This window comes from Hippichthys cyanospilos, chromosome 21 (genome assembly GCF_059441005.1).
Source record: "Hippichthys cyanospilos isolate Australia breed blue-spotted pipefish chromosome 21, RoL_Hcya_1.0, whole genome shotgun sequence".
Lineage (NCBI taxonomy): Eukaryota > Metazoa > Chordata > Actinopteri > Syngnathiformes > Syngnathidae > Hippichthys > Hippichthys cyanospilos.
Window position 1 is genome coordinate 3,098,577 of NC_142389.1, and position 27,568 is coordinate 3,126,144.

A 27,568-nucleotide genomic window follows, 5' to 3' on the forward strand; every position below is an offset into this window, starting at 1 on the left:
ATTTATAATATATCTTGTAATCCGTTTCTTCATTTTAAAGTTGTAAATGTGATCTTTCCTTTTTCTTCTTTTTTAAACAAGTGCATTCAGTGCCAAGAGATGAGTGCTCCGTTTGTTGGTACAGCACTGCCCTCTGCTGGTAAAAATGAATCAAAACAATTTAAAACTTTTAATTGCAACTTTCTTTATGATTAAGCGAAACCCTGATCAAAACGATCTGGGAATATTATTCCTTTTAGTTAGCAGGGTTATACACCCAAAACAATTCTGAAACTTTTGGATGGTTACACATGACCCAATATATTATTCCTGTTCCAGAGAAATGAATGTAACACATATATGAATTAGACATCCTCTTTGTGAGTTCCACACACACAAAAACTGAGTTTTTACATACTTTTTTTGTAAAGAATCAAAGCTCTGACTTAAGGCCAGTGACATTACAGTATTACTGTTCCCGAGGAATAAAACAGTGGTTGCAATTAAATATTTGATTTGGATGACACACATTTCGGACGATTTTGGATGGGTAAATACGCCCCAGGTTAAAGTGACCCAGGGACATCATTGCTGTACCTTGCAAACAAACATAACAGGAAGTTTAACGAAGGATGTTAGTTTAGTATAAAACAACACAAAAAGCCCGCTTCGCCTTTTTGCAGCGAACGATAATCCACCCTCACGCTGACGTCATGCGAATTGATTGGCTAAAGGCTGCATCACAACGTCCTATTGGCAACCAATAGCTTTCAATCATTCAGGAGGCGGGACCTTTTACGTCACGTCTAACGCGCAACTGCCAGCCAGCCACTAGTCCCTCTGGCGTGTTCACTGGTGTCACGCTCGCCGGTTTCCTCTACGCGGCACAACCGGCAAAAAAAAAAAAAAAACCTTACCGGTGGCCCAAAAGTCAAGCGGGGAGCGCGATGGATGAATCATCTGAACAAACGCGGCCCTTCTTGAGAACAGTATGTACCCACACTACACCGAGAACCGCTTCCTTATCTTCGCCTCTTGTCTGTTTCTTTGTCCGTCTTTTTACCTTGCGTTTCCCAAGCAGCTGGTTAAGCACAAGGGATGCTTTACCCCCGGCAGCTGCTATTGTTAGCGATATTTCTTATTCTGACACGTGGCGCGGTGATAAGAAGTCATTCGGAGTGGTTCCGTGAACATTTGTTTTCTTGGCGTTTTTTTGGGGGTAATTTTTCAGGGGTGGGATGCAGTTGTAACTTGCTAGCTAATGGGTTAGCCCGGCGCGAGGTTGTCCAGGTTTTGGCAGAATTGATTGTTCCGATAAACATACGTAAATAAAAAGTAAGTAGTTTCGCGTTGCTGTAAACATTCCAGTGGCGTTTGACAAACTTTTGCGGGGCTTGACAGTGGCGTTTTTCCACTCTGTACCCCAGTGATGGATCAGATTTCTTGCAGGAAATGTGAAATTCTAGTTAGTTTTATTATGAGAAAAGTTGAGCAGAAGCAAAATCAAAACCTCATTTGAGGCCAGGAACAGAATTTCTGCAATCTGTCCCAAGAGTAAAGTGACAAATAAGATCATGACTGTCAAACCCCAGAGCTGTGCGAACAAATCCAAAAAAGAAACGAGTTGCAGTGCTAAGTTTAAAATGTCGAACTGACTGATATAAATGCTGGTGTAGAATTGCCCTGTGCTCTCTCTAGGTACTTATTTGTGCATGTATAAGCATGTGCTTACAACCGTGGAGGAAACATGAGTCCTCCTCTGCTCAATGAAAAGAGCTCACTTAATGACTGCCTACGTCTTTCCCCAGCCACGGAAGTCTGTGGGTTTACTGTTACAGACAAGCAATGCATAAGCTGCTGTGTTCATCAAGTCAAAATACAGTATTCGCATCTTGAATGAGCCATTGTCTGCTTGGATGCAAATTCTTGCATGTGAGATTCGCAAGAAATTAAGATTTTGTACAGAACTATTATTCGGGATGCCTGTCGCCACATCAAGTGTCAACATAAGTAAATCTTTTATCTGTCTGTTGGTGAAGCTGTGAGTGAGCCCTTCGACGTTTCCGCTTCACTGGTAGCTTACAGTTGGGCTAATTTACATAATGATATGGAACCTCCAACCTCTACACCAGTCTCAAATAGTGGAGTGGGCCCCCTGGGTGGGCGCAAAGAAAAGGCTTTGTTTTCAATAAAACAAGGATTGGCATATACAGTATATATATATTTTAGTTTCAGGCACTTTGATGTACTTGGGTATTTTTTTTTCAGTTTTAGACTAACCTGTAACCTGTATAAACGCTATAATAGTTCAAAAGTTGTTTAAAGTTGATTTATTTTATTTTGTGAATATTAAAAAAGGATACAGTTTTGGGTGTACTTAATCCAATTTTTTTTTAAATGATCATATTTACAGTCATAACGTAAGTATCAAGCCTTGAAACCTTGTTTATGTACTGCTTGCTTAAAAAAGGGGGCAATCGATAGACATGTTTGGCTAAGCATGATGAATAATCGTGATCAATAATCATGATTTCAATATTGACCTAAATAATCATGATTAGTATTTTGGCCGCAGCCCAGCTAAGAATAATGAAAAAAACTTATTGTTTAACAATAATATTTAAAACGCATGGAGTGTATAACTTATACACACATGCTGAGGTTACATTTTCAAAGAATTTTTCAGAAACCTTTACCTAATTAAAATTTTACTCATTGTCCAAAACACCACCACGCAGAGGCGACATCATGTCATCAGGGTGAAACCCCTGGTCTCATACCAAAGCCAAAAGCTAAGCAGAGCTGCGTTGACTTTTGTTGACTATGAAGATAATCATTAGCAAACAGTGTTATCTTTTGATAACACGGGGCATGTAATTGCAATTCATTGGGGGTAATTATTTGAGGGATTATGCAGCACATTTGTTTGTTCAAATTACTCGGCCAGTAATTGAGATTTGGTCTTTTCTTCTGCAGTAAATCGGCCTCAGACTGGATAAAAATCAGTCTTTACTTTGGTAGAATTGCAGAACAAACTAGGAATATTTTTTCGACTGGATGACTGACTGCTCCTAAAAGTCAATATTACTGTATTTCACTCTTTCATCCTTCACTGTTGCAGGCATTGTTTTTGTATGTGGTTTCATCTTTTCACTATTGCTTCGTGGCCCGTTATCAAAAAATCCTAAATAGAACCCTTAAAGCTTTTGTATTCAGATGATGCATCAATAATTATCTTGAGAGGACAATTTTATTTGTTGCTTGTAATGTCTATCTTTTGTCAGCCTCCTGACATTGTGAGGGATTGCCATTTTTTAAATTATTGGTACAGTTCTCAATGCCACCGGTGATTTTTTTTTTTTAATCTTGACGATCCCATACCCAGCTTCAGTCCAAAACCACCGCCTGAAGAATGCCAAGCCGTACGCCTCTTTCCATTTTTCTGTGTAGGGGATCGCTTTTCATTTGTGACCTGAATACCTCAGCGGGTAAACGTTTGCATGCCCTCCGAACGTGTGCGTATGTCCTCCATGTGTTGCTGCCGCATGTGTGCGTTATTTTAGCTCTTGGCCGGACAAAATAAAATATTAATGGTGCCATGGTGGGATTGGCTGGTGAGCAAAGAGCGGGATGACAACAGGGTAGAGCCGGGGCTCTGTGTCGTGAAGCAGCTTGTCCGCCTCTCTCTCTTTCTCCCTCTCGCTTCCTCACTCTATAAAGACACGAGCGGAGGAATCGAGAATCGAGGCAAGTGTCATTGTGCGTCTTCTGAGCGCCATCCCTACGAGGTAGCTGTCAAAAAAAAAAGGGGAACGAGCTAACGTCCCTGCCTTCTTTGCTAGGATCTCAATGGACAGACAGAGCGAAGGAAAGCATGTGCTAACGGTAGGTCCTCCTGTGTTTGCATATGCCGCGTTTGGTCCGTGAACAATGTCCCATCTCGAGTAAGGCTGCATGCATTGTTGATGAGTTTTTTTGTTTTGTTTTTTTTTCCCACCCTTCTAGACATGAGCGCTGTAAAGCGGGGTATGTACTTCAAGTACTGTAGTAGATGAAGACATCCCAGATTTTAGGAAATCAAGTCCAAGGTGAACGTGGGGGTGATTCGAGGCTGCCGTCTTAGTCTTTCATTCATTTGAGGCGCTTGTTGAAATAGGGACGTTTGCTCTCTGATCTTTATTCGGTGAAGACTAGAAGAAAGCAGCATAAACTGTTATGGCTGCTTGAAGGAGCGTGACAAGGGGGAAAAGGGAGAGTAAGAGGAGACTGTGAGGGAGAGGTGGCTTAAAATGGGGCTGCCAAGGTAGTGGAACATGAAGGTGGCGCATGCTGTTTGAACAGATGACGTTTACTGACGAGGGTAAACCGTTCAGAGTCTAGTTACAAGCACTGATGAAAGCTTCTTGGAATTATCACCATTCAGCGAGGGAGGATATATTTATTAGGATGCGGTCACAAAGGGGAATAGCTTTGTGGGCTCTCACACTTTTTGTTGCCGTGGATTTGCCATTTTTATCTTAGCGTCATTTTGAGAGTTTAGTTCACAATGACTATATTGTTATTGACATTTCAACATAAGTACAGCAAACATAGAATCCCGCAAATCCATTTGCGGTATAACATTAAAGAGCAGTTAAAAAATAGTGCTAAAATGTCCTGCTCAGTTGTTGTTTCAGAAAGTAAATATTTTTACTACGTTAAATCAACTACCGTATTTCACCATGTACAAGCTTGAGTTTGATGCCCATGCTCTCAATAATAAGTAACAGGACTTTCACATTAATTAAAATGTGTTTCAACTTCATAAAAGTGTATTAGAAAGCTAAACATACACAATTTTACATTACGTAACAGGTTTACTGCAGGTTGCCAACAAAAATATGAGCATCATGTGTTTATAAATTGTTAGCACACAGTGTTCCCAACATACTTACGTAATTAACGGAGAGTCGTAAATGAGCAGGTGTTATATACCAAAAAAAACACAATTGTGCAAATGGAATTTTAAGGCGCTTAAACAGACTAAGATTATTATGATTTTTTTTTTCTTAACCAGCTTTATTCTTTGTATGTAAACATTGGCTCATGTGATTCTGGCTAATACACTGATTGGTAGGGTTAGGTGAGTCTTTTCTCACCAGTTATAATTCCAGAAAGATTCTGATTGTTAGACGTTTAGTTGCGTTTTACAATAATTATGAACTCAGTTTAAAGCCTAAAATAACCCCGTCTCACAATGCAACGATTAGTTACGAAAAGATCAGTCCAGTTTAGTCACCCTTACAAATTGACTTACATGCCCCAGGAAGGTAAAAGACAGCCGTTTGTTAGGGCGCACTGCTATCAGAGTGGGGCTCTGCACACTATCATGCAAATCCACTTCAAAGGAATGCAAACATCAGACGCACGCCTCCTAGTGCACACAGTTACAGATGGTCTGACTACCAATGGAGCGACTGCGGTAACACACGGGAATCGTCATTTAAGTCATGTTCATGATCTGCATTGGAACGTGGAAAGCAAGAATTGACATGTTGTACATGTTTTCCAATACAATATATGTGATTGTGACCCACATTGAAGCCACTTGATTTAACGTGAATGGCGTATCACTAAATTAAAATGTCGTGTTCTGTGTGAGCACAGTTTTGGACGAAACATCTGAGAGAAGTTGCCTATGTGACTCACTATGCTAAACTCTTACTTCTTTTCGTGCATCCTTAATTAAGTCCATTCTTATCTACTGCCAGCCCATGCCAACATTAAGTCACTGTCACCTTGTGGTATTTATAAACTACATGTGACTATCTCAGGCTTCTCTTCCGTTCTCGCAAAACAGGGCGTCATGCTCCGCCATATACATTAAATAACCGTGGCTTGTCATTGGTCGGCAGGTTCAAACATTATTGGGTAATGTTTTGTTTTTCCTAGTGTTAAATTGATTTTTTATTTATTTTACATTGGCAGTTGTGATCTTTATGGGTAGTGTTAAGGTTATGATGTCACTTTGTATTTTCTGTGGTTCTGGCATGGTGTGACATCCACGTGACAAGTTATCTGGTGGTGCAGCTACTTTGGCCCACACACGCTGCGGTAACTAAATACAGTTTCTCTGCAGCTGTCCAAATGTCCCAACACTTAAGGTCATTGAGTCAATGAACACTGATAGTGGTAATAGTGTTGTTGTTTTTGTTGTTAGAACAACAATGTCCTCCGTGGCAGAGGTATATTGATTTGTGTTATGTTTTTTTTTAAAACATGAAATTCAAGGTTCTTAGAGTGAAGATTTTTACATCGTTTTGCCTTGCATTCTACCCCGATTTAGTGTTTGACATATTTGAAATGCCTGCCAACTGCACTGTGTAGTACATTAGAATAATAATAATGTATGATTGGGTTTTTAATAAAACCTTTTTTAGGGATGTTCTGTTCTTAAGTCAATGACCAAATTCTCAGTTAAAGTTACATTGTAGACTTTAATGTTCCACCAATGGCCAGCTGTGTGCAAAGAACCATGACTTTTTAACTGCAACTGTGTTGCTTGTGTCGTCCTTTCATTTCAGATTATTTTGTGGTGAACACTTTTCGTGTGTCTATGAGGGACTGCTGCTGACCATATTTGTCGCTGTGGGTATATAGGACCCTAGATTGGTGTTCAGGCCCTGATCCGGAGCAGGCATATTCTACTCGTAGCCAGGGTTTTTGCAAACAGGCGGTAAATAACTCCAGTTGGCCCTATCTTCTATAGGTGCCCGTATTTTTTTTTCATTAAAATAGAAGGTCTCTTAAAAACGACCATCGTGGATATTTGCCAAATTCTCCGCATAGCAATCATAAACCAGAGTTTTACGTCATTGCTCTGCGACAAACAAGCGCTCATCTCTAATGCGGCTAATGTACTGTATAGATCGAGAGCTTCATCTTCAAGCTAACCTCCTTGCTCTTCAAAGCAGACTGCTGAAATCTCCACAAACGCGTCACGAATCCAGCTGCCAATTATCCCACCCTATTCTAATTGAGTGCTCGGATGAAATTTGCACGGCCCCCTCTCTCAAAATATTATTTTAGGTATCCGGGCCTTGATACCGTGACTTTTGAACAACCAACAGAGTGCATAACCTCTTAGTGTAAGCTCAGTGGGAAAACATCATTAGAAAATCTTGAGGGCTTCTAGTAACCCACAATCATCTGTAAAGAGGATAGAGTCAAGGCTCAAACTGGTTAAAAGCAGGTCAGGTGGCAGGGATTGAAAGGTCAAAGAAGTTAGTCTTGCGTCCTTGTAGAAGACACCTTATTTACAAATAAGTATCCCTTCCTATCTGCTATTAATATGATAACGGTGTTATGTTCCAAAATTGGGAAGTACGATTTAAATCATTCTTCCTAAATCATATCTGTCTGTACCCTTTTGTCTTTTCCCCAGGGCCTAGACGAGGAGGCAATAGTTGACCATGGAAAAAGCAGCTTCACGATTCAGACAAATTATGAAAAGGATGACTTAGAAAGTAAGTTCAAAGCTAAGCCACATGACTGAATTGTATTTCTTTTCGTCGTTTTCTGATTCTTACGTGGCTTCAATACCGCATTCCTTAAGCCCTTCATTCAAAAATGATGCTCCCGCTTCCCACTGTTTTTGCCTACAGAGCTTCTGTTCATTCGCACAGCCAAGCGCTTATTTTATTTATTTATTTTTTAATCGCCATCTGCTAACAGCTATACATTGCATACTGCTTCAAGGTGCTTCATTGTCTACAGTATATTCTTCGTAGTTTGTTATGCGTTGGTATCAATGACATCTTCGTATTTGCAATTTGGTATTTCTGTTGTTTTTTTTTTTGTTTTTTCAACTTTTATGTGTTGCCCGTTCTTCAGCTATTCTCATAAAACCATCTGTGGTGGCAACATTTTGGAGCAACAGCTTGGTATCTATTAACGTCACAAATTTTCCTTGCAGGATGTTGTACTTGAATAAAAAGCACACAGCAATTAGTGTTTAAGTTGGGCTGTCACTATTGAATCTTTTTAAAATCTTATTTAGTTTTATTATTTTCTAGAGCTGTCACTAACGATTATTTCAATAGTCTGTTAACCAGCAGGGGTGGCTCGGTTGTTTTTTCTAGTCAATGTCCGTATGCTAGTATTGTCTTCGATGCAACCACACTAACTACTAAATCATTTCGTGGATATATGCACCTAAAAAACATCAGCCCTTCGGCCACTAGATGGTGCTCTGACACAGGTAATGTAGATATTATGTCAAGATGGTCTTTGCATACGTAAAGTTTCGCAACATTCTCAAAGTGTAGTTACACCTTGCGAAAATTGAATATGGGTTTATTTTTCTTGACATTTTTCGTTGGAAATGATTCTAAACTTCTGGCATTCAAAGTTATTCTTTCTTGCTGTCTTCACAACGCTGCATGTGTCTGCAAGAAATGGCTGTATAGAAAACAATGGCACAAACATGGTTCCGATGTAGCTTTGTCGCAGGTATTTTTAGTCGACCTACTTTTAAAGTTGTCTTAGCCACCAACTTGGTTGACTTTTGTCTTTCCTCAGCCGTAATTTCGGCGCTTAAAAAATATCTTTTAATAATCAGCATCCATCGTGGTGAATATGGGAAATGATTGCTTTCTATCAAAGAAGATAGATCAAATTATAAATTCCAGCTTGTTTTGTAGTCAATTTGCCTTTCACTGTTCAGTGCTGTGACCGTAATGATTTGAGTGCAATTGAGGAGTAATTTGAAGTTTGCATACAATTCATCTTTTGTTCAGTATGTTGCGCCACATCTGTTTTATGTGGATGTAAGCATGCTTCCTACCAACTGTGATGCTGTGTTATGTTACCTTATAAAACTGAACCATCCACTTCTAACAACGACTAAAGATTTGAAACTTGGATTTACTGTTAGGTGCCTAATCCTTTTTTTCTCTTTTTTTTTTTTTTTTTTTTTCTAGGCCACAGAGCAGTGTATGTAGGCGTTCATGTTCCTATTGGAAGGGAGAGCAAGCGTAGGCATCGTCACAGAGGACACAGGCACCACAGAAAAAGACGGGATAAAGACTCTGACGACGGAAAGGAGGATGATAGAGAATCTCCCCCCTATGGTTAGAATACACTGCCTAAGTTGATATGCACCATTTCTGTCAACCTCCACACAGATCTTAGTATTTGTAAGTTTCAGCTTGTGAGAAAACAGACTAGTATAGCGTAACTTTATGCATATACAAATATTACAATATGCAAATACAGTACATCTATAAATGGTCGTAATGTTTTTAGACAGGCATGACGGAAATGGTTCCATAAATGTCCATAAAACCCATATTTTTTTTCCCTTACACATTTGTAGCAGTTTGAAGAGAGGGTGTGTGGTATAAATTTATGTAAAAATGTGTGACTACTTGAAAAGTATCAATTAAACAGCAAAATATGTGGATTCCCTTTGCCATTTTCTCATCAGACACTCCATCCCAGCGGGTCCAATTCATTCTGGGCACAGAAGACGATGACTTGGAGCATGTTCCCCATGACCTCTTCACCGAGTTGGATGAGCTATCCTTCCGAGATGGCAGTGCCACTGAATGGAGGGAAACTGCCAGGTCAGACTAAAGATATGATGGAAAACCTTGTTGTGATGTAATGTCACAGTTAGGCATGGGACGAAATCAGATTCTTATGGCATGATAACCTTGAGCAATAGTAGTTTATTTCAAATCAATCATTCAATTACTATGTCTCAATATTAATGATACAATGTGGACTTTGTCATACATATGATACACAATGAGAGGAGGCTCTCGCTGCACAGTGAAGTTGCCCATTAAGGCAGACTTTCCGGTTTTTACATATTTGAACGGTTTTAAATACCTGCGTCTTTCAAAACCAAGATATCCCCAACACGGTTGTTGGAACACGGCTCATCACAGTCGTACTTGAAATTAAGCAGACTTTATTCCCATGCTGCATTTTAAAATATGGCTTACAATCTCTGTATAAGAAGCTGAGGAGCTGCAGACAAACACACACACAACAGTGCATACTTTTTGTTTTGTTTGTTTTTTGTTTTTTAATAAAATGAAAAGAATGTGCCACCAAGAACGTTTTTACTGATAGAATAGAGTAATCATATATTCCAATACGTGACAAACATTTACCAAAGCAATCTTGGGCAGCTATTTCAACTTTAGAGGAAGATTGCAAAATTCTTTCACATTCAAAGGACATTCTGTGCACTATACGCCGCAGAATCATATCTTTCTTTCCCTCTTCAAATCAGACCACGTCACATTGTACAAATCACAAATATTTAAACATACTTTCATACCAAATGTATGGCGCTAATCAACTAGCATAGCAATGAAAATCGACAGATAATGCAGCCTTTCAATATTTAATTAAAACTATCTGTCTTTGGGTGGCTTTTCCTCAGGTGGCTTAAGTTTGAAGAAGACGTAGAAGATGGAGGGGAAAGATGGAGCAAACCTTATGTGGCTACGTTATCGCTGCACAGTTTATTTGAGCTGCGTAGCTGCATCCTCAACGGCACTGTCATGCTGGATATGAGGGCCAACAGTATCGAGGAAATTGCGGGTAAATTGCCTTTTTTTCCGAGTGCCTTTTATATTATCCTTTCAAATGTCGAGTCGTAATGACAACAACAGCTCATAGCCAATTGCGTAATAAAATAATCCAACATTTGCCGTATCGTGCGTTTTCTCGATTTAGACATGGTGATAGATAGCATGGTGGCGTCGGGCCAGCTCAAGGAGGACCTGCGGGCGAAGGTGCGTGAGGCGATGCTGAAGAAGCACCACCATCAGAACGAGAGAAAGCTCAGTAACCGCATCCCTTTGGTGCGCTCCATTGCTGACATAGGCAAGAAACATTCTGACCCTCTCTTGCTTGAAAGAAACGGTGAGATTCCACAGCGCACTCACTTTTCTTTTTCCTGTTTCTCATCTATCATGAGGAGAATTTCTAAAAATGCAATCTTGATATCTTTCAACGCGTGCATAGAAGGTGGATGGTTAAAGTGAGTACCATCTAGGGATCAAGCAAGAGTAATGTGAAAATAGCGAAAGAGAAATCTGGGTGCTAATTATTGTCCGTATGGCTGGCTTGGTTTGAAATACTGATTTTGAAACCTCTTTGAACAAGTGCATGGCTACCGCGGTGTAAATTGTTTTGAAAATGTTGACATTGTGATCAAAATTGACCGACGGCCATGGTATTTAGCCGCCGTGCCAACAAAATATTCAAAGTGTTTTTTGTCGGTGTTCTGGACTGGTTTGCTATGGGAGTTTGCCGCCGGTGACTTGCTCTGATATCGTATTTTCTGGCATGCAGTTTGAAGCTTCGCCTAACCGGTCACGTGATTGTTTGAGCTTTTCCGAGCCAGGTTTTTGGGCCTTGAGAACACCCTCTCCCTTGGTCACGTTCTGGGCGTGTTTGCCACCGATCCTTTTTATTTGCTCACTCGACGCATGCGTGAATCATCCTAACGACGTTCTGCTACCTCCCCGCCGCTCGCCTTTTTCTGGCTGGCTCTGTCAGATACCATCCCTTTAATACACTTGGACTTCACATGTTTTTCCCCTATCTGCTCCATCCCTTGTTCCTCTATTCCTCTCCCTGCCTTCTTTCTTCTTTTTGCCATTGTCTCCTCTATTAGGAGAGGGCCTTTCCTCTTCACGTCTCTCCCTCCACAAGCCCGGAGCGGCCTCCTCTGCCTCCAACCTGCCGCAGAGAAGAGAGTCCCGAGTTTCCGTCCTACTCAACCACCTACTGCCGTCCTCCAACGCGGGGCGCCCCCCAGATCCCTCTCCCCACATCACCCCTCAAAGCACCCCTTCGTCCTTTCGCCGCGCCTTCCCGAGCCCCCCGCGCACCCACGGAGCCGGCTTTGGCCCCCATAGCATCCCCGAAGTGGTGGTATCTCCACCCAAGGACGACGAGCCGACAAAGCCGACAGATGAAGAGGCGGCGATGCCCCGGTTGAGCCGGCAATCTTCCTGTGCATCCCAGGGATCCGAGCAGCTGCCCTTAGAAGGCAAATATCTGTGTAGCCTGCCAGTGTGAGTCACAGCTTGATCAGAAAACACTAGCACAAGCATGAAAACTCAGCTTCCTGTTAACTTTGCGGCCATCTCATCAATTACCCATGATGAAGTTCACGTTTTGAGGCATCCCTTTTTTTTTTTTACATTCATTTACAGTACTGTGCAACATTCTTGAGTACCTGTGTTTTCTATTGTGAATGTCCTTATCAGGATCGTGGCTGACTTTCGATTATAACGGGCTACACTATGGACTGGTGGACAGTCAATAGAATGTCATCAGTGGATTTAGAGCTGGGAGATAGTGGTTGAAAAGCGCGTCACGTTATAAGTCAAGATGCGACGGTTAATCAACAGCTCGTCGATAATCAAATAAAAAATATTTTTGATGATTGATTCATCGTATAGAACAATTAAATTGTCTAAATCATTACTGTTTCAACCTCTCAGCAGTAAATAATTCTTCACACACCCCGAATTGAATTGGAGAAAAAAAAAAAATCCTGTTTTGGAATGAAAGGACGTAAATTATTATAAACATTACGTACTGTAGGGCTGGACTAATCAAAATGTATGTATTTAATCGAATAATAATACAATTTTTGTACCAGTTAAAATTTAACAAACTGGTTTAAGATAAAATATATAAACTCAGTGAACTAAAAATAACTTCAAACAACTATCATGAGAAAAAAATACCGTTCGAAATACCAGGTCATAAAACACGCTGTTGTGCCCCAGATTTGCATTTAGCTGTTTGTAAATGGCACAAATCTAACATCATATTGTAGCCTTTACCTGACTAACCGATGTTAGCTTCATGAGTAAATAAATAATGATAATAATTATATTTTACTGCGCGAAAATATTGATTTTGATAAGCTGTCTATTGAATTATTGGCCAAATCAGCATATGTGTGTCCATCTTTCTTAGTTGCTTTATTTTTAAGGTAGTATAATTGTAAAAAGACAACTGTTTACAAAGTTTTTGTGCAAAGGTGTTTTAATCATTTTGTATAATCTTGGTAACTACTCTACCACTATTTCCTCCAAAATGAAAGTTGAAAAGGCTACAATACAGCAAGTGCTGGAAATTTGCACAGTAGTATAAATGGCATGGTTATGCTTTCCCATAATCTTTTGTCACAAGCTTCCAGAATGCCTCTCCTCTTTCTCTACATGATGTTCTTTTCTCTGGCTGGTTTCTGTCACCAAAACTCCTCTGAAGTCCCTCACATTTTCAAAGCATTCCTCCATTCCTCGCTCGATGGAGTTTGCTAATATTTTTTCGGTTGCGGTGTAATGGCTGCCCACAGGAGCTGCTTTTGGTCTGATTGCTCGTTATCCTCCTCTGCCTCATGTGTGATGAGATATTTTCTGTAGTTCTTTGCCCCATGCCAGTTGCCAACACAAGTTCTTTCATTTGGAGACCTTTAAATGGGGAATATTCGGTAATTGGACGGGTAGAGCAGCTGGACAACTTTTGATCCGAACTGACAATTGGGTATTTTCGAAGATGAAGAAGCTTGAATGAATAATTTCCTGGTTTTTAGAGAAATGGTTTCATCGGAGTATGGACGTCTTGTGACATATTGTCAAAATTCCATTTTTGGTCATAGCCTGCGGCTGTGTGACTATCATTAGCAGTAACTCAAACAACTTGCTGTTGTTTGTTTGGTCTATTGCAATTCTATTTGGAAAATGTCTTTGGCCTGTGTAATCATAGCGTTGAAATTTAATTTTCTTTCTGTTTGCCATCTAAATTTAGTCTGTTATTGAGATATAATTGCTGTGTGACTAAAGTCATCTCGCTGCTTAAGTGTTTTTATTTTGTTTGAGTGCATCCTATTATACTCCTTATTCTGTTTTAAGTCGCGTTGTCACCCAATCAACATGTGGTTACTGTGATTTGTGCAAACAAAATAGTTTCACTGCCAGTATATTTAGCATGTTCACCCATCTTTCATGGCCGACAAAATCATGAAAGATTGACTTCCATTCCTTACTTAGAATTATAAGTAGGTAATGTATGTGTTTGTATGTATGAATCAATTGGCTTAATATTAGGTGACTACTTGTCAAGGGGGTCAGCAACCCTCCATATAAAAAAACGTATTTGACGAGAATTTGACTATTTTTTTTACTATTTTAAAAGACAAGAATTCTCGTCCATGGCACTGAAAGGGTTTATGGCATGTAAGGAGCCAGACGTTTTTTTTTTTTTTTTTTTTCCCCAAATCAAGAGCAAAGTAGTTGGAACATGAAGCAGGTTATCCCTAAATCGTGTTATAGTGACTCCTATTCCATGTGGTACGTGCCATTATTTAAATATCTATACAAATGCCATGGTCATTAGTGACATAATATTCTGGTCAGAAATAAAACAGATGATCATCGCGGGCATGATTGCTTCAAATTCCCGCCTTCCTTGTGAGTTTATTCTGGGACTGGCTCCATATCAAAGTATGGAACATCGGTACGAGCAATCACTTGTTGAACCTGAGAGGTTGTGAGCAAGGGTCATCTTATTATAGATGCTAAGCTTGTGTAATTGTATCCTCTTCAAGTAGGATGTATACTTTTTTACTCACCCAAGAGGCATGTGACTTTAGTGTGGGGGTTAGCCTTACATGAAGGGGATTATCGCCCTGTAATCATTAGTCTAATTAGTGTGCCTTGGTGAAAGTTGAAGGCTTTAAATAGCTGACCGTGTCACTGTATTCTAAATGGCGTAACGGTCAGTAAAATATCTTTAATGTGTCATTTGCAGTCATTAGGTTGAATGGCTCTCCTGAAGCTTGGTGGCGGGTGTCAAGTGTGTGTTTGTCATTTATGATGTGATTTTGCTTTGTAGTATCTATAGAATACTTCTAAGACTATGGCTCATACAGTTTATAGTCTGTCAAAACTCATGACATTGATATGAGAGGGCGTAAACGTACAATCAAATCATTTTCTGCAAAGACAGTCCTAGTTCTTCCGGTGCAATCGGAGCCATTTCAGTTATGTATTTTAATGTTTGGCATAGATCTGCTGAGTCATCACTACTGAAAAGGTTGGTGTGGGTGAACATTCCACAGTTTAGCCTTCCTGAATGAAGACCTTTTAGCGGATGCAACCTAGGCTAATCCCTCTCTTATTCCAAGAGGCTTTGTCGGGTATGTGAGCAATCAGGCTCCTGTTCACCAGTTTACCCATCTACCCAACATCTACACACACAGTCAAAATCGCTGATGTCCTTACTTCTTGTTATGAAACTGAAACATTCACTGGTCACTGGAAGGACTTGAGAAAATGAATGATAAACAGGGAAAAAAAAATACTGAAAATAAACCAATGAAAATCACGCATTGCTTTTTGGGAATTGAAGTAATCGGCCATCAAAAGATTTGCGTAAGTCAATGATACCTTTGCACCTGTTGAGAGAGATTTTCATGCACTCCTTGTAAGCAAACTGCCCTAACTAAGGTGCCTTCTCCAGATCATACCTTTCGGTTTCGCTTAACTCATTGGCTGCCACCCCAGTTAAGAGGGATCTGTGATAGCTGTCAATGATATCGAAGCAAGACTGCTGTCCAAAAGCTAAAAACTTGTTGATCACCTTAACACATTCGAAATGGCAGTCTTGATGTTTTACTGTACCACGAAAATATCCAAGACAATCTCAAAATATCAGCTTTCTTCATGGTTCTAAATATAAAGCTCATGTGACTTGCTAAAAGCTCCATATTTGTCTCGTCTATCCCAAGGACGTTCTCCCAGAAGGATTTTGGCATTTTGTTATCCCAGTCATTGCTTTTAAGATATTTCAATGACCAGTGAGGGTTTCTTGTTCTGTAACAGAAGAGCACCAACAAGTTCGTCCATGCGTCGACTTTCATTTCAGGGTAATGAATCGCATGCTTGAATAAATAACACATTTACACATAATAAATCGGAATTATCTATGAATGTCTTTGGTGTTACATTTTATGAATGACATGTGCTAATGTAGTTGCTGGAAATAGAGCTGGAAAATGGTCTGTTGCCAAGATATGCACAGAACAGTATACCATGTTCTGTGTGAACATTACTCCCATTGCATTTCACAATTCATAACTAGCCGCATGTTAACCGAAGTGCTAGCGTTTCCTGTCAGTCTCATCACAAGAGTATTGGACTTACGCAGCTACGTATGTTGTGAAGATGCTGTACTTCAATATGTATGCAACTGTATTAATTTTTTTTCTATTGATTCTAAATACAGCAGACGTAATATTCAATAATTCAATAATTACCTTTTTTTGCTTTTATTATTTCCTTGTATTTTATTTTCTGAAACGCATCTATGCTTTTGTTGGCGGCCCAAGTGATGGATGCATGATTAGCTGTTGGGATTACGACTCACGTGTGTTTGACTCATGATTGCATTTGAAATAAGGCCAATTCAGCCCATCAGGAAACTGAAGAAAATATTCTATAGGCACACAAATATTTGAGGTCAAACTCAATTTCTTTGCCACGTGAAGGATCATAATCCTATGAAAAAGTTATTTTCGCAACACATATGAGGTTGTTTTGAAAAGGAAGATACATTACTACCCTTCTTGCATACATGCATGTGTGTGGTCAACTATTCACAGAAAAGCGCTGCAAAGTGTACATTGAATTTCCGCTTGTGCTTGAAAGTATATTGAAATGAATAAATTAGAAGAAGTGTGAATGGCACTTCATTTAAAAAAATGTACTGATAGGTCACAACTCTGCAAAAAAAAAAACAAAAAAACAAGCTTATGTTCTCACACAGTGTTTATTACCTTCCCTACCAGGACCACTCGTTCATCCGCACTCCGTCCCAAACTACCTGGACAGTGAGAAGGCAGTGGAGAGGCGACCTTCCAAAGTAGGGGTCAGTAGAGAAAGCAGCAGTGTCGACTTCAGCAAGGTAACCTAACCATAGTGCTGAGCACAGACTGTCTCTCATGGTGCTTGGGACCATGACAACATGTCTGCACTTCTTCAGGAATGATCTTGACAATTCCCCCCTAATAAGAGGGAACTTCACAATTTCCATTGTCGGCTCAGTAAAGCTACTTTTTGGAAATATTTTGCTTCGCATGGTCACCATTTCACCATTTCTGTTCCTCCCCCACGAAGCTGGCAAGCTTGCACGCAAGCTGCCATTAGCGGATTATAAAACCACCCATTATGTCTTCCAAAAATAAGGTGCACTGTTTATGAGTCACAGTGTACAAAAAAGGGACGGAGGCACAGACTGCCATTGCACACTTGAGATATTTAAGTGCAACGGCAGGAAATGCTTCACAGCTTCGGACAATCTTTGCTCAGTACTCACTAGGTGCCAATCTACATCCGTCAGAAAAAAAGTTGGGTTTCATAGCAGAAGTGAATGTATGTGTGGTACAATGATAGCAGATCTAATAGGGCATCAGAAAACCAAAATTAAAAGGCTTTATTTCCTCACATAGTTGCCTCTGATCTTGTACACGTAAAGGCTAAGGCTGGGCGATTTTGCAGGAAATCTGGTTGGTTTTTTTTGTCACTTAAAATTCGATTACAGTTTACCCCACCCCCTTTCCTGTATTTATAAGAAAATACAGTAGAACAGAAAATCAGAAAAAAGCAAGTAAAATGCAAATTGTTACCCTCAACGGTGCCCAAAGTGATTTGCAGTCAACACATTTATCGATTCCATATATTGTCCCAACATTTCTTCTGATATGTAGATTGTAGATGCTCCCTCTCTTGGTCTAACATTTGCTATCAAACATACTAACAACCTTCTTCTCTCCGCCACATTCCCATAACATCCCACTCCTCAGAGTCCTCACGTTTGACTGCACTTTAAATATCTTATCCTTAGTTTTATTCGCTTGTACTTGCGGTTTTAGGTGGATATGAATTTCATGAAGAAGATTCCCCCCGGTGCCGAAGCTTCCAATGTTTTGGTGGGAGAGGTTGATTTCTTGGAGAAACCTATAATTGCCTTTGTTCGGCTGTCCCCTGCGGTTCTTATCACTGGCCTTACTGAGGTTCCTGTGCCCACAAGGTAGCATGTTTATTTCAAGATGAATAATTCAACGAACGCATCTGAAAATTTAAACAGCTGACATCTGTGACATTTTGCGTTTGCCCAAAGGTCAAAAATACCCAAGCAAACCCAAACAACAACAAAAAAAAAAGAAAAGCTGTCATAACATGTCCGATACATAGTGCTTGAGGACTTCCATTATTCATGTTTCCTGGAATTCCTTTTTCTCCTTTTCATTACACGTTACTGAAGCTTCCGCATAGACAGCAATGATATGTGGAACCACTTAAGTCAGGGGTAGATTTATACTTTTTTGCGTTTTTGTAAAAGTCACCCAAATTGAAGTTAAAAAAAAAAGGGGGGGGGGGGGGGGGGTTGACTTGTACATGGAGAAATACAGTATAACCATGCACAGTGTATATTGAAATAATAATAAGTTGTATTGTACCATTCGTGTGTGTCTGTCCAAAGGTTTCTGTTCCTGCTTTTGGGTCCTCATGGAAAAGGTCCTCAATACCATGAGATCGGCAGATCTATGGCCACTCTGATGACAGATGAGGTGCTTTAAATCTAGTTTTCAGTAAAAGCCATCATAGTTTTCTCTCTTATTATGCTGAACCAATGTTTAATAGATGTTATTCAGTTAACTTCACTGCCTTAATGTAAATAAATTAACATGCTATTTGGTAGCCATTTTTAGGGGTCAAGAACCACATGCTATTTGATTTCCATTGTGTAGATCTTCCATGATGTGGCATACAAGGCCAAAGACCGAACAGATCTTCTCTCTGGGATTGATGAGTTCCTTGATCAAGTGACAGTCCTCCCCCCTGGAGAGTGGGACCCCACAATCCGGATTGAACCCCCTAAAAATGTCCCATCTCAGGTGAGTTCCTCCATTCTGATAAAAGTGCTTGTCGAGTAAAAACAATATCGGTCATTCCTACCCAAACATGCAAAATACCGGTACTGTGAGGAATGCCTGCAGCTAGATAGATTTTGCAAGTACGATCGGATTTACCAAACTTTATCCGAATCGCGGTTCTGGTTTTGCATCTTCAAATCCTCCATCTGAAAGGAAGGTGTAATCTGGCACCGCTGTGCATAGAGATGGCTGCGGTTATTGAAGCGAGAAGGAGGCATGGAACAGTGCCTTCACTGTGTTCCATGGTATATGAAATGCCTGGGAAATTCTTTTGTAGCCGTCTCCTGGCTGATATTTTTAACAATGAGGTCTCTGTAATACTATTGAAGCTAAAGTACCCTCATATGTTGCTACAATAATGTCAGTAAAAGAACATCTGATTCTTATTGGCGGTTAATCCGAGGCACTTTAAATTAAGGCTGAAAGATTGTGAAAAATAATCTTAATTGCAGTTTTTTTCTCCCCTCAGCATTGCACCGTCATATGTGATTATTCAAGGGCATATTACCATGTTTCCCATGTCTTATGAGTTAAAAAAAAAAAAATACAGAATCTTTTGAAGGACCTATTGTTGATATCCCGATAACCAGTGATGCAATTATACAAAAATATGTTCAATGAAGATCTCCTCTTTCGCAGTGATGTCATCTTGGATTTTTAAAAATATAGCACTAAAAATATTAATATATGTACAGGTATATCTTATATACAGATGCATCTTATAGTCCGCAATTTATGGCGTATTCACTGCACTTGCATGATATTTATTCTTGTACGGCTGCATGATTGTGAATGTACTCTAACTTGCAGCTAAAGAGGAAGAGGCCATCCCATCCAAATGGCACAGCATCTCCAGCAGGAGAACTGGAAAAAGAAGAAGACCACCACGTGGGGCCAGAGCTACAAAGGACTGGAAGGCACGTACAGTACATTTCAACCCCGAGGGTTTTTGATACAATAACCCTTTCAACCTCTCGCGCTATCCGAAGTTGTTACTTTGAAATAGTTCCACTTCAGTACTGTAAATATATTTATTTTATGCACAATCATTGACAAAAAAACATTTATAAAGAGGAAGTACTTTTCTGTTTTTATTCAGGAATCTAGGCACTATGTTTAGTAGTCGTTTATGCATAACAAAAATTACACTGAGTTAATATGAACCTCAAGATATAGATTTTATTTATTCATATGTTATAGTTGTTAATGATGGATACAAAAGGTACATGTTTATTTTGACAGTCATTATTTTTGCATGACTTGTAATAAATACCTGCACAATTTTTATGAACGTAATCTACAAAAAAGTTTAGCAAGTGTACATTTAATGTCAGAAAAGATATATGATAATAGAGTGCATGAAACATTAAAGAAAAGTGCAGTGACCTGTATTACTAACAATTTTCTGACAGTGACTTATCCTCTAGGTCTGGCATACAGTGGAGCTTCATTTGACCCACACACTCTGCACACTGATTTATTTACATGTTCACCCTGCTTTTAACCGTTTCTATAAATGGCTCTCGGCAAGAGCAAGCTAGTAGGTGCCCGAGTGTCCATATTAAATGCAAGCGGACTTTGTGTAAAGAATGCTAGTAGAAAATGGAGCAGTCTGGAATATACATTAGTCTAAAAGAAGCTGGCAGCAGGTGTGGGAAAGGATAAAATATGCAGCGGTATGTTTCACGAGAGCAGCAGAAATACATAAGCAAGAGACATTCATTAAAAGAAGAACTGGAATGTAAGTTTTCTTCTTCACAACTGATCTGACCCCTCTTTTTCCATAGGCTATGCGGTGGTTTGATACTGGACATCAAGCGAAAGGCCCCGTTTTACTGGAGCGACATCAGAGATTCCTTCAGCCTGCAGTGTTTAGCCTCTATTCTCTTCCTCTATTGTGCCTGTATGTCTCCCGTCATTACATTCGGCGGTCTGCTTGGAGAAGCCACCAAAGGCAACATAGTGAGTTTGAATGATTGTTCCTGAAATGCTTACGACGATTATGCTAATGGGTCGAGTGGGAGGGTGGAAGCAGACAGAATCGGTTGGGTGTTAGCAGCCAGTGGAGCTGCTTAAAGCAGATTTTGTTAAGCAGGGTTGTACCACATTTGCACTGAAAGAAGCGAGCAGACCGAACCAACGTCTGAATCCATCCGTGTTCTCAAACCTGGTCATTAAGATGAGATTTCTAATTTCTCGCTCTTTATCTTTCCAGAGTGCCATCGAGTCACTTTTTGGGGCATCCTTAACTGGAGTAGCGTATTCCCTCTTTGCTGGCCAACCGCTAACTATTCTTGGCAGTACAGGACCTGTTTTAGTGTTTGAGAAGATTCTCTTCAAGTTCTGCGCGTAAGTTGAACACTTTCCTACCGCTGTATACATATGTGGAGAAATATATCGGCGCCCATCCATTACTTTTTTTCTCCGCTTCAGTGATTACGGACTGTCCTACCTGTCGTTGCGAACAAGCATTGGTCTGTGGACAGCCTTCCTATGTCTGGTCCTGGTTGCCACGGATGCTAGCTCCCTTGTCTGCTATATCACCCGCTTCACAGAGGAAGCTTTTGCGGCACTCATCTGCATCATCTTCATTTATGAGGCTCTTGAGAAGCTCTTCCACCTCGGAGAACATTATCCTGTCAACAGCCATAATTTCTTGGATAACCTTACGTCATATTCGTAAGTATTTGCATTTGGGTTTATTATTTATTTTTAGGTAGGGTATTTTGAGAGACGTGCCGTGAAGGTGTCCTGCGTGCCAGACAGACAAGATAACTATAAACGCCCTTGCCATGGATACTGAATGGGCGTCGAACTACTGCAGTACACAATATAATACATAATATATTAATATTAATAATGAATATAACCGCGGCTCTCCGTATGACTGCAGCCAAATGGATGGGGACGGATAACAGTACAGTTACAGTATGTGGTTTGATCATTGAAGATTTAAGTAAATTTATGCACTGCAGTAATATTTCTTGAATATGTATAGATTAGTTTTGCTGATGCCTACAAAAACCCTGTTAAAATCTCACACGCCCTCTTAAGTGCCTTCAGGTACCCCCCCAGGGGTACTTGTACATCCCTTTGAAAACCAGCGCAACTTAAACGCATACGTCACAAACAGTATATGCCACCTACTTTCCGATTGTTCCTTAGCTTCAGTCTTTGCTTTTTTCCAGTTAACAAACTAACATTTGCTCTTGTCAGTTGTTAAGTAATCCTCAGCGGCTTCAAAGTAAATAGAGTGGCGGTGTGACAGAGTGGAAAGAATGTAGCCTGCATATCAACAAAAAGAAATCTTGGCAAACAACAGTTGAGAATGATAAGATCCTCTAAATATTATTCAAGAAATTGGGAAGATGTTTACTGGAGCTTTCCATACACTCATACTGTCATAATCGTTGTATTACGGGCAGTATATTAATTAAATTGCGTGAAGGCATTCTGCCACGTCTCCATGCTTTACGCATGGCGGGGGTTAGCGGTTAAGCCCACTGGGTGATTTGGGATAGAATGACCAATTATTATTTTTCATCCTGAAATTCTCTCGCCCGCAGGTGTCAATGCTCTCAACCGGCTAATGTGTCATCTCAGCTTCTACACAAATGGAACCAGACAGGATACGATCCAGACTCCATACCCTGGAGTAGCCTCAACGTTTCGGTGAGGCAGCCACACAGCGACCTCCGGTGTCCAAGCCGTTGCACTGCAATGGCGGTGCCTAAACAGACTAACGGTGATGTCATGTTTGTTCCTAGATGTGTAAAATGCTCAACGGGGAGTTTGTGGGCCCAGCGTGTGGTAACCATGGACCCTACATCCCAGATGTTCTCTTCTGGTCCATCATCCTCTTCTTCACCACATTTTTCTTGTCCTCTTTCCTCAAGCAGTTCAAAACAGAGCGATACTTCCCCACCAAGGTTGGTTCCACAGTTATTTCATTACAAAGGATATTGATCATATTTTTTTAGAGAACTTTATAGACCAGTATCGCAATTGTTTTATGCTGCCACCTACGCGTTCATCCTCAATTCATGTTCGATGTGGATTTCAAGTTTTGTTTTGAGGTTTTTTTTTTTATCACTAAACATAATCGGAATCGTAATTCTGGCCAGGTGAGAATAATGGTCCGCATTTCCATAATAAATGAATAAAAAAGATATTTTTGTGATAGGTGCGATCCACAATCAGTGACTTTGCTGTGTTCATAACCATTATGATCATGGTGTTGGTGGACTATTTAATGGGGATCCCTTCCCCCAAGCTACATGTCCCCGATCGGTTTGAGGTAGGCATTTTTTATTCATTCATTTCTATTTTATCACAAGTCTATTTGAATGCATTGATCGCTCGCTGTAAGCCACCCTGCAAATGATGGAACACTTTTCCCGGCTGTCCAATCTAAATTTGTCACACTTCTGCCTCTCTCCTGAAAAGCCGACTTCAAAGAACAGAGGCTGGTTGATGGACCCATTAGGAGAAAACCCCTGGTGGACGCTGTTGGTGGCGGCGCTTCCTGCCCTGTTGTGCACAATCCTGATCTTTATGGATCAACAGATCACGGCCGTCATCATCAACCGCAAAGAGCACAAGCTCAAGGTCGCTCCCGGAGTTTCATAGTTTGAAATACCGCAGTGAAATTCATGAGTGGCAATTCAAATGAAAATATTCAAGGCAAAAAAAATCAGTCACTGAAATGTGAAACATACAGTACCTGCACACATGCATCAAGAATTGTAAGCTTAAAATGTAATCAAAAATAATAACTAAAAACATTTATTTTATGATAAAAAAAAGGCTAAATAATATATTTAACTCTATTAAACATGGTATTGTCATTAATATTGTTTGTGGAATATGAATTAAACAACAAAATCCACCTGTTTTTGTCCATCTCACAAGGCGGCCATTTTGCCACTTGATGTCTAAAGAAAATGATATCCCAGTTGCACAGAGTTCAGTTAACAACCAATCACAGCGTAGCTTGCAATTGTCACATGGCCAAACTAGGTGAGCCTTGATTGGTCATGAGAAACTTCCAGGTCATTTTCAATCGACAGCAAGTGGCAAAATGGCTGCCCGCTGTTTAGACAACTTGGGCCGATTCAAACATATTATTGTAAAGACCTTTTTTACTTTTAAGCCTTAAAATACATTTATCACACTGCAACCCATTTGAACGCATTTTGATAACACATTCCAGCGCAAAAACCGCACCAGATGCAACGTAGCGAGAGATGGCTGGATTTGTATACAAGACGTATAAGAGTCAATCTTTCAAACTTGCCGACACTTTTGACGAATGATTGTTCTCCCGTGTCCTTGCCCCACCTACAGAAAGGCTGCGGCTATCACCTGGATCTGCTGGTGGTGTCAGTAATGCTCGGCGTTTGCTCTGTGATGGGCCTGCCGTGGTTCGTGGCGGCCACCGTCCTCTCCATTTCGCACGTGAACAGCCTGAAGGTGGAATCCGGCTGCTCGGCTCCCGGAGAGCAGCCCAAGTTCCTCGGTATCCGGGAGCAGCGGGTCACCGGATTCATGATCTTCGTCCTCATGGGTTGTTCCGTTTTCATGACATCCGCCCTCAAGGTGAGGCGAGAAGAACCGTCCGCGGCTTTTTGCGCAATGTTGGATAACTTCTGCTCTCTGCAGTTTATTCCGATGCCAGTGCTGTATGGAGTCTTCCTCTACATGGGTGCCTCGTCCCTCAAAGGCATCCAAGTAAGTTTCCATCATCAGAAAACTTTCCGAGTGTTTTTTTTTTTTTTAATGTTTGATTGCTTATATTCCCTCCGCAGTTCTTTGACAGGATCAAGCTGTTCGGCATGCCCGCGAAGCACCAGCCAGATCTTATTTACTTGCGCTATGTGCCGCTGTGGAAAGTCCATATGTTCACCTTGGTGCAACTCACCTGTCTGGTAGTGCTCTGGGTCATCAAGGCATCTGCTGCAGCAGTGGTCTTTCCTATGATGGTAGTGAAGTCTCACTTTCAGCTTTTTGTTTGAGAAGAATCATTGTCTCATTTATGTATTTTCTTTGACTTTTTTTTTTTTTTTTTTTGCAGGTTCTTGCACTGGTTTTCATCCGAAAGCTTCTGGACTTCTTCTTCACGAAGAGAGAGTTGAGTTGGCTGGATGACTTGATGCCGGAGAGCAAGAAGAAAAAAGAAGATGACAAGAAAAAGAAAGCACGTGCAAAGCTGGTACTTGTTGTTCACATCTATCATCATCTTTGTTTTGTTTGCGAAGGAAAGCCCTGTCTTAAATTCAATTTAATTGGGTTATAAATTCGATTTAGGTGTAGGCTAACTTTTTCTCCGCTTTGTTCTTTCAGGAAGCTGAGTCTCGATTGCAGGACGAAGAGGACCTGGGACTCCAGGTCAGCTTTGAAGGCTCCAACCTGCTCAACATCCCAGAGAAGACCCTCTCAGGGAGGCGAGTCACACCCGCTTATACCATGCACTTCTTTACCGTAAAATCAAGTTTGCTTTTATTGCACCACTTTATTTCTTCAAAGCTATCTTGCAGCACAGAAATGAAACAGTAGCCAGGTGTACAGTATCCCACTACTGTACTTTCAGGCTTGAAATGAGCCAAAAGAAGTCAGAACGTTCTTACTGTATGTCCGTCTCGAACAGATCATACAGAATAGGAGTAGTCGCAGACCGCAAGCTCCCACAGGAAGAAGAGGTAGCAAGACGGCGTGTCTGGAAAAACATCTGATGCACTTTACTGCATCCTAACCTTCCACACTGATACTCAGTAGACAGTTAGCGCATGACCTAAACTGTCGCAAGTACACCGACTTTATGAAATGGACTTTTTGTTTGTTTTCACTCACCCCGTGTGCGTATTCAGCTCGCCTTAGTGCCTTAGTTCATCCACGTCAACAAACTTTTGCTGTGCCGTGTCTTTGTGCCACTGACGTACTCTTATGTGCATGTTTGTCTGCACTCCTGCTGATTTCATATTTTCCTGCCTGTCTTCTCTGGTGGTGCTTGCGTGTTTGAAATTTCTGCACGTAGTCCCGACCCCATGGTTGTTAATATCTCTGATGAAATGGCCAAAAGCGCAGCGTGGAGGGCGGTGAATTTGAGCGGCGACTACGCAAGGTAGCTATGCAGAGACCCGAAAAGCTCCCACTCCCAAAGATGTTCTGTAGCGGATTTTTTCCGTAATGGTCACCCTTGCTCGTCTTAGGATAGCTCCCCCCTATAGAGAAGTTTTTTAGTATTTAATTTTGTAGTTGTTTAGTTTATTACCCCTAAACATACCAGCAATATTTGGTTAATAAACTATTTGGAGGGAAAATGGTTCTGTAATCAATCAATTGTAATCAATATGCATTGAATTTATAGAATTTATTTCACTTATTAACTATATTACTCTTTTTGTGCTGTTTTTAATTTAGCGTAACTGACATTATGAGCTTAGCAACTGCGAAACACGTTAGTATGCTCATTGTCGGAACAATACGATATTTCACAAGTCACGTTCACTTACATATGTACATACTGTTTTTATTTGATTTGATTGCGTCATATTTATGTTTTGCAATCATTTTTATATGAATATTTACTGTAGTTTTGACTTTATACAGCATTTTGGTAGTGTGCATTCTGACCATTCTAATTTGTGATTTGTCATCGCCGGAGCCTATACAAATGAATCATTTTTACAATTGATTCGACGTGGATTAGTTACAGTATTCCATCGATTTTTTTTCAAGTCATCTAACTACCACGGTCTTCCACGGCATAGGCGGTCTGTAAATCGGTGGAAAGCCGGAGCGGGCACGGCAGCTTCAATATAGCTCCCCACCATTTACGTCTAATCCATAGAAATCCTTGACAGAATGTGAAAAATGTGTCAGACCTTAATCAGAAGGGGACCAAATGTGAGGGATCCCATGAGAACTTGAAGGGAACATGCTGGCATCAGTCCAGCTCCCTGAAATCAGCAACCCCTCGCCCCCACTGCCCGTCATGGATATCATGAGACCATGAGAAACACGGTTCTCCGAACGAGTCAAAGCATGCTTTCTTCAAGCTGTTCCGTCGTCACTCAAAATTGAATCTCACTGTAAAACTCAACTATTGACATACTGGATTGAATACAGTTTATAAACTCCTGAAAATATACAATATATTAGTAAATACCAAACTGAAAATTAGCATCACTGTTACGTTAATTATAAACCTTCAAACAATTGCTATTTCGACACGTACAGAGTACAAAGCGTTGTTAGCACATCTTGAGCACTTTAGCAATGACATCACACAAGAAGAAATTCGCATGACCCCCAACTAAACATAAGTAAACTTACATGCTCAAAACAATCCAAAAAATAAATACTATCGTGGACTTGTAAATGATTTCTGATAACTGGAAATGTCAAATAAAACCGTACAAATGAAACATCCTAAAAAGGTGTCTCTCTTTGCACTCATCACCAACACACACGCTCTGGCTACAGTATTAGAGCTCAGTTCTGCCTGCATGTTGCAACAAGGCAAAGGTAAACAAAAGTTGTTGTTTACTTTGCCCATTTTTCTCCTAATTA

General features: G+C 40.4%; 1 protein-coding gene across 5 annotated transcripts in view; it reads left to right on the top strand.

The window, feature by feature from the left end:
- Window positions 1-841: 841 nt before the first annotated feature.
- Window positions 842-27,568, top strand: part of LOC148406162 (sodium bicarbonate cotransporter 3-like) — a 29,245-nt gene continuing 2,518 nt past the window's right edge. The window contains exons 1-25 of one of the 5 annotated variants that reach the window (XM_088405076.1): window positions 3,719-3,864; window positions 7,403-7,484; window positions 8,940-9,089; window positions 9,446-9,584; window positions 10,415-10,575; window positions 10,711-10,899; window positions 11,657-12,034; window positions 16,850-16,965; window positions 17,933-18,090; window positions 18,544-18,631; window positions 18,812-18,958; window positions 19,808-19,914; window positions 20,785-20,959; window positions 21,213-21,346; window positions 21,431-21,676; window positions 22,564-22,669; window positions 22,765-22,926; window positions 23,181-23,294; window positions 23,444-23,605; window positions 24,344-24,595; window positions 24,659-24,727; window positions 24,805-24,978; window positions 25,071-25,208; window positions 25,340-25,440; window positions 26,031-26,117. In XM_088405076.1, the coding sequence (XP_088261202.1) occupies window positions 3,829-3,864; window positions 7,403-7,484; window positions 8,940-9,089; window positions 9,446-9,584; window positions 10,415-10,575; window positions 10,711-10,899; window positions 11,657-12,034; window positions 16,850-16,965; window positions 17,933-18,090; window positions 18,544-18,631; window positions 18,812-18,958; window positions 19,808-19,914; window positions 20,785-20,959; window positions 21,213-21,346; window positions 21,431-21,676; window positions 22,564-22,669; window positions 22,765-22,926; window positions 23,181-23,294; window positions 23,444-23,605; window positions 24,344-24,595; window positions 24,659-24,727; window positions 24,805-24,978; window positions 25,071-25,208; window positions 25,340-25,440; window positions 26,031-26,117 (3,671 nt within the window). In that variant the 5' untranslated portion in view covers window positions 3,719-3,828. Of the gene's footprint in view, window positions 969-3,718; window positions 3,865-7,402; window positions 7,485-8,939; window positions 9,090-9,445; window positions 9,585-10,414; window positions 10,576-10,710; window positions 10,900-11,656; window positions 12,035-16,849; window positions 16,966-17,932; window positions 18,091-18,543; window positions 18,632-18,811; window positions 18,959-19,807; window positions 19,915-20,784; window positions 20,960-21,212; window positions 21,347-21,430; window positions 21,677-22,563; window positions 22,670-22,764; window positions 22,927-23,180; window positions 23,295-23,443; window positions 23,606-24,343; window positions 24,596-24,658; window positions 24,728-24,804; window positions 24,979-25,070; window positions 25,209-25,339; window positions 25,441-26,030; window positions 26,118-27,568 lie in introns of those variants that run through there. The other 4 variants (XM_088405077.1, XM_088405078.1, XM_088405079.1 and 1 more) reach the window with 4 other exon arrangements.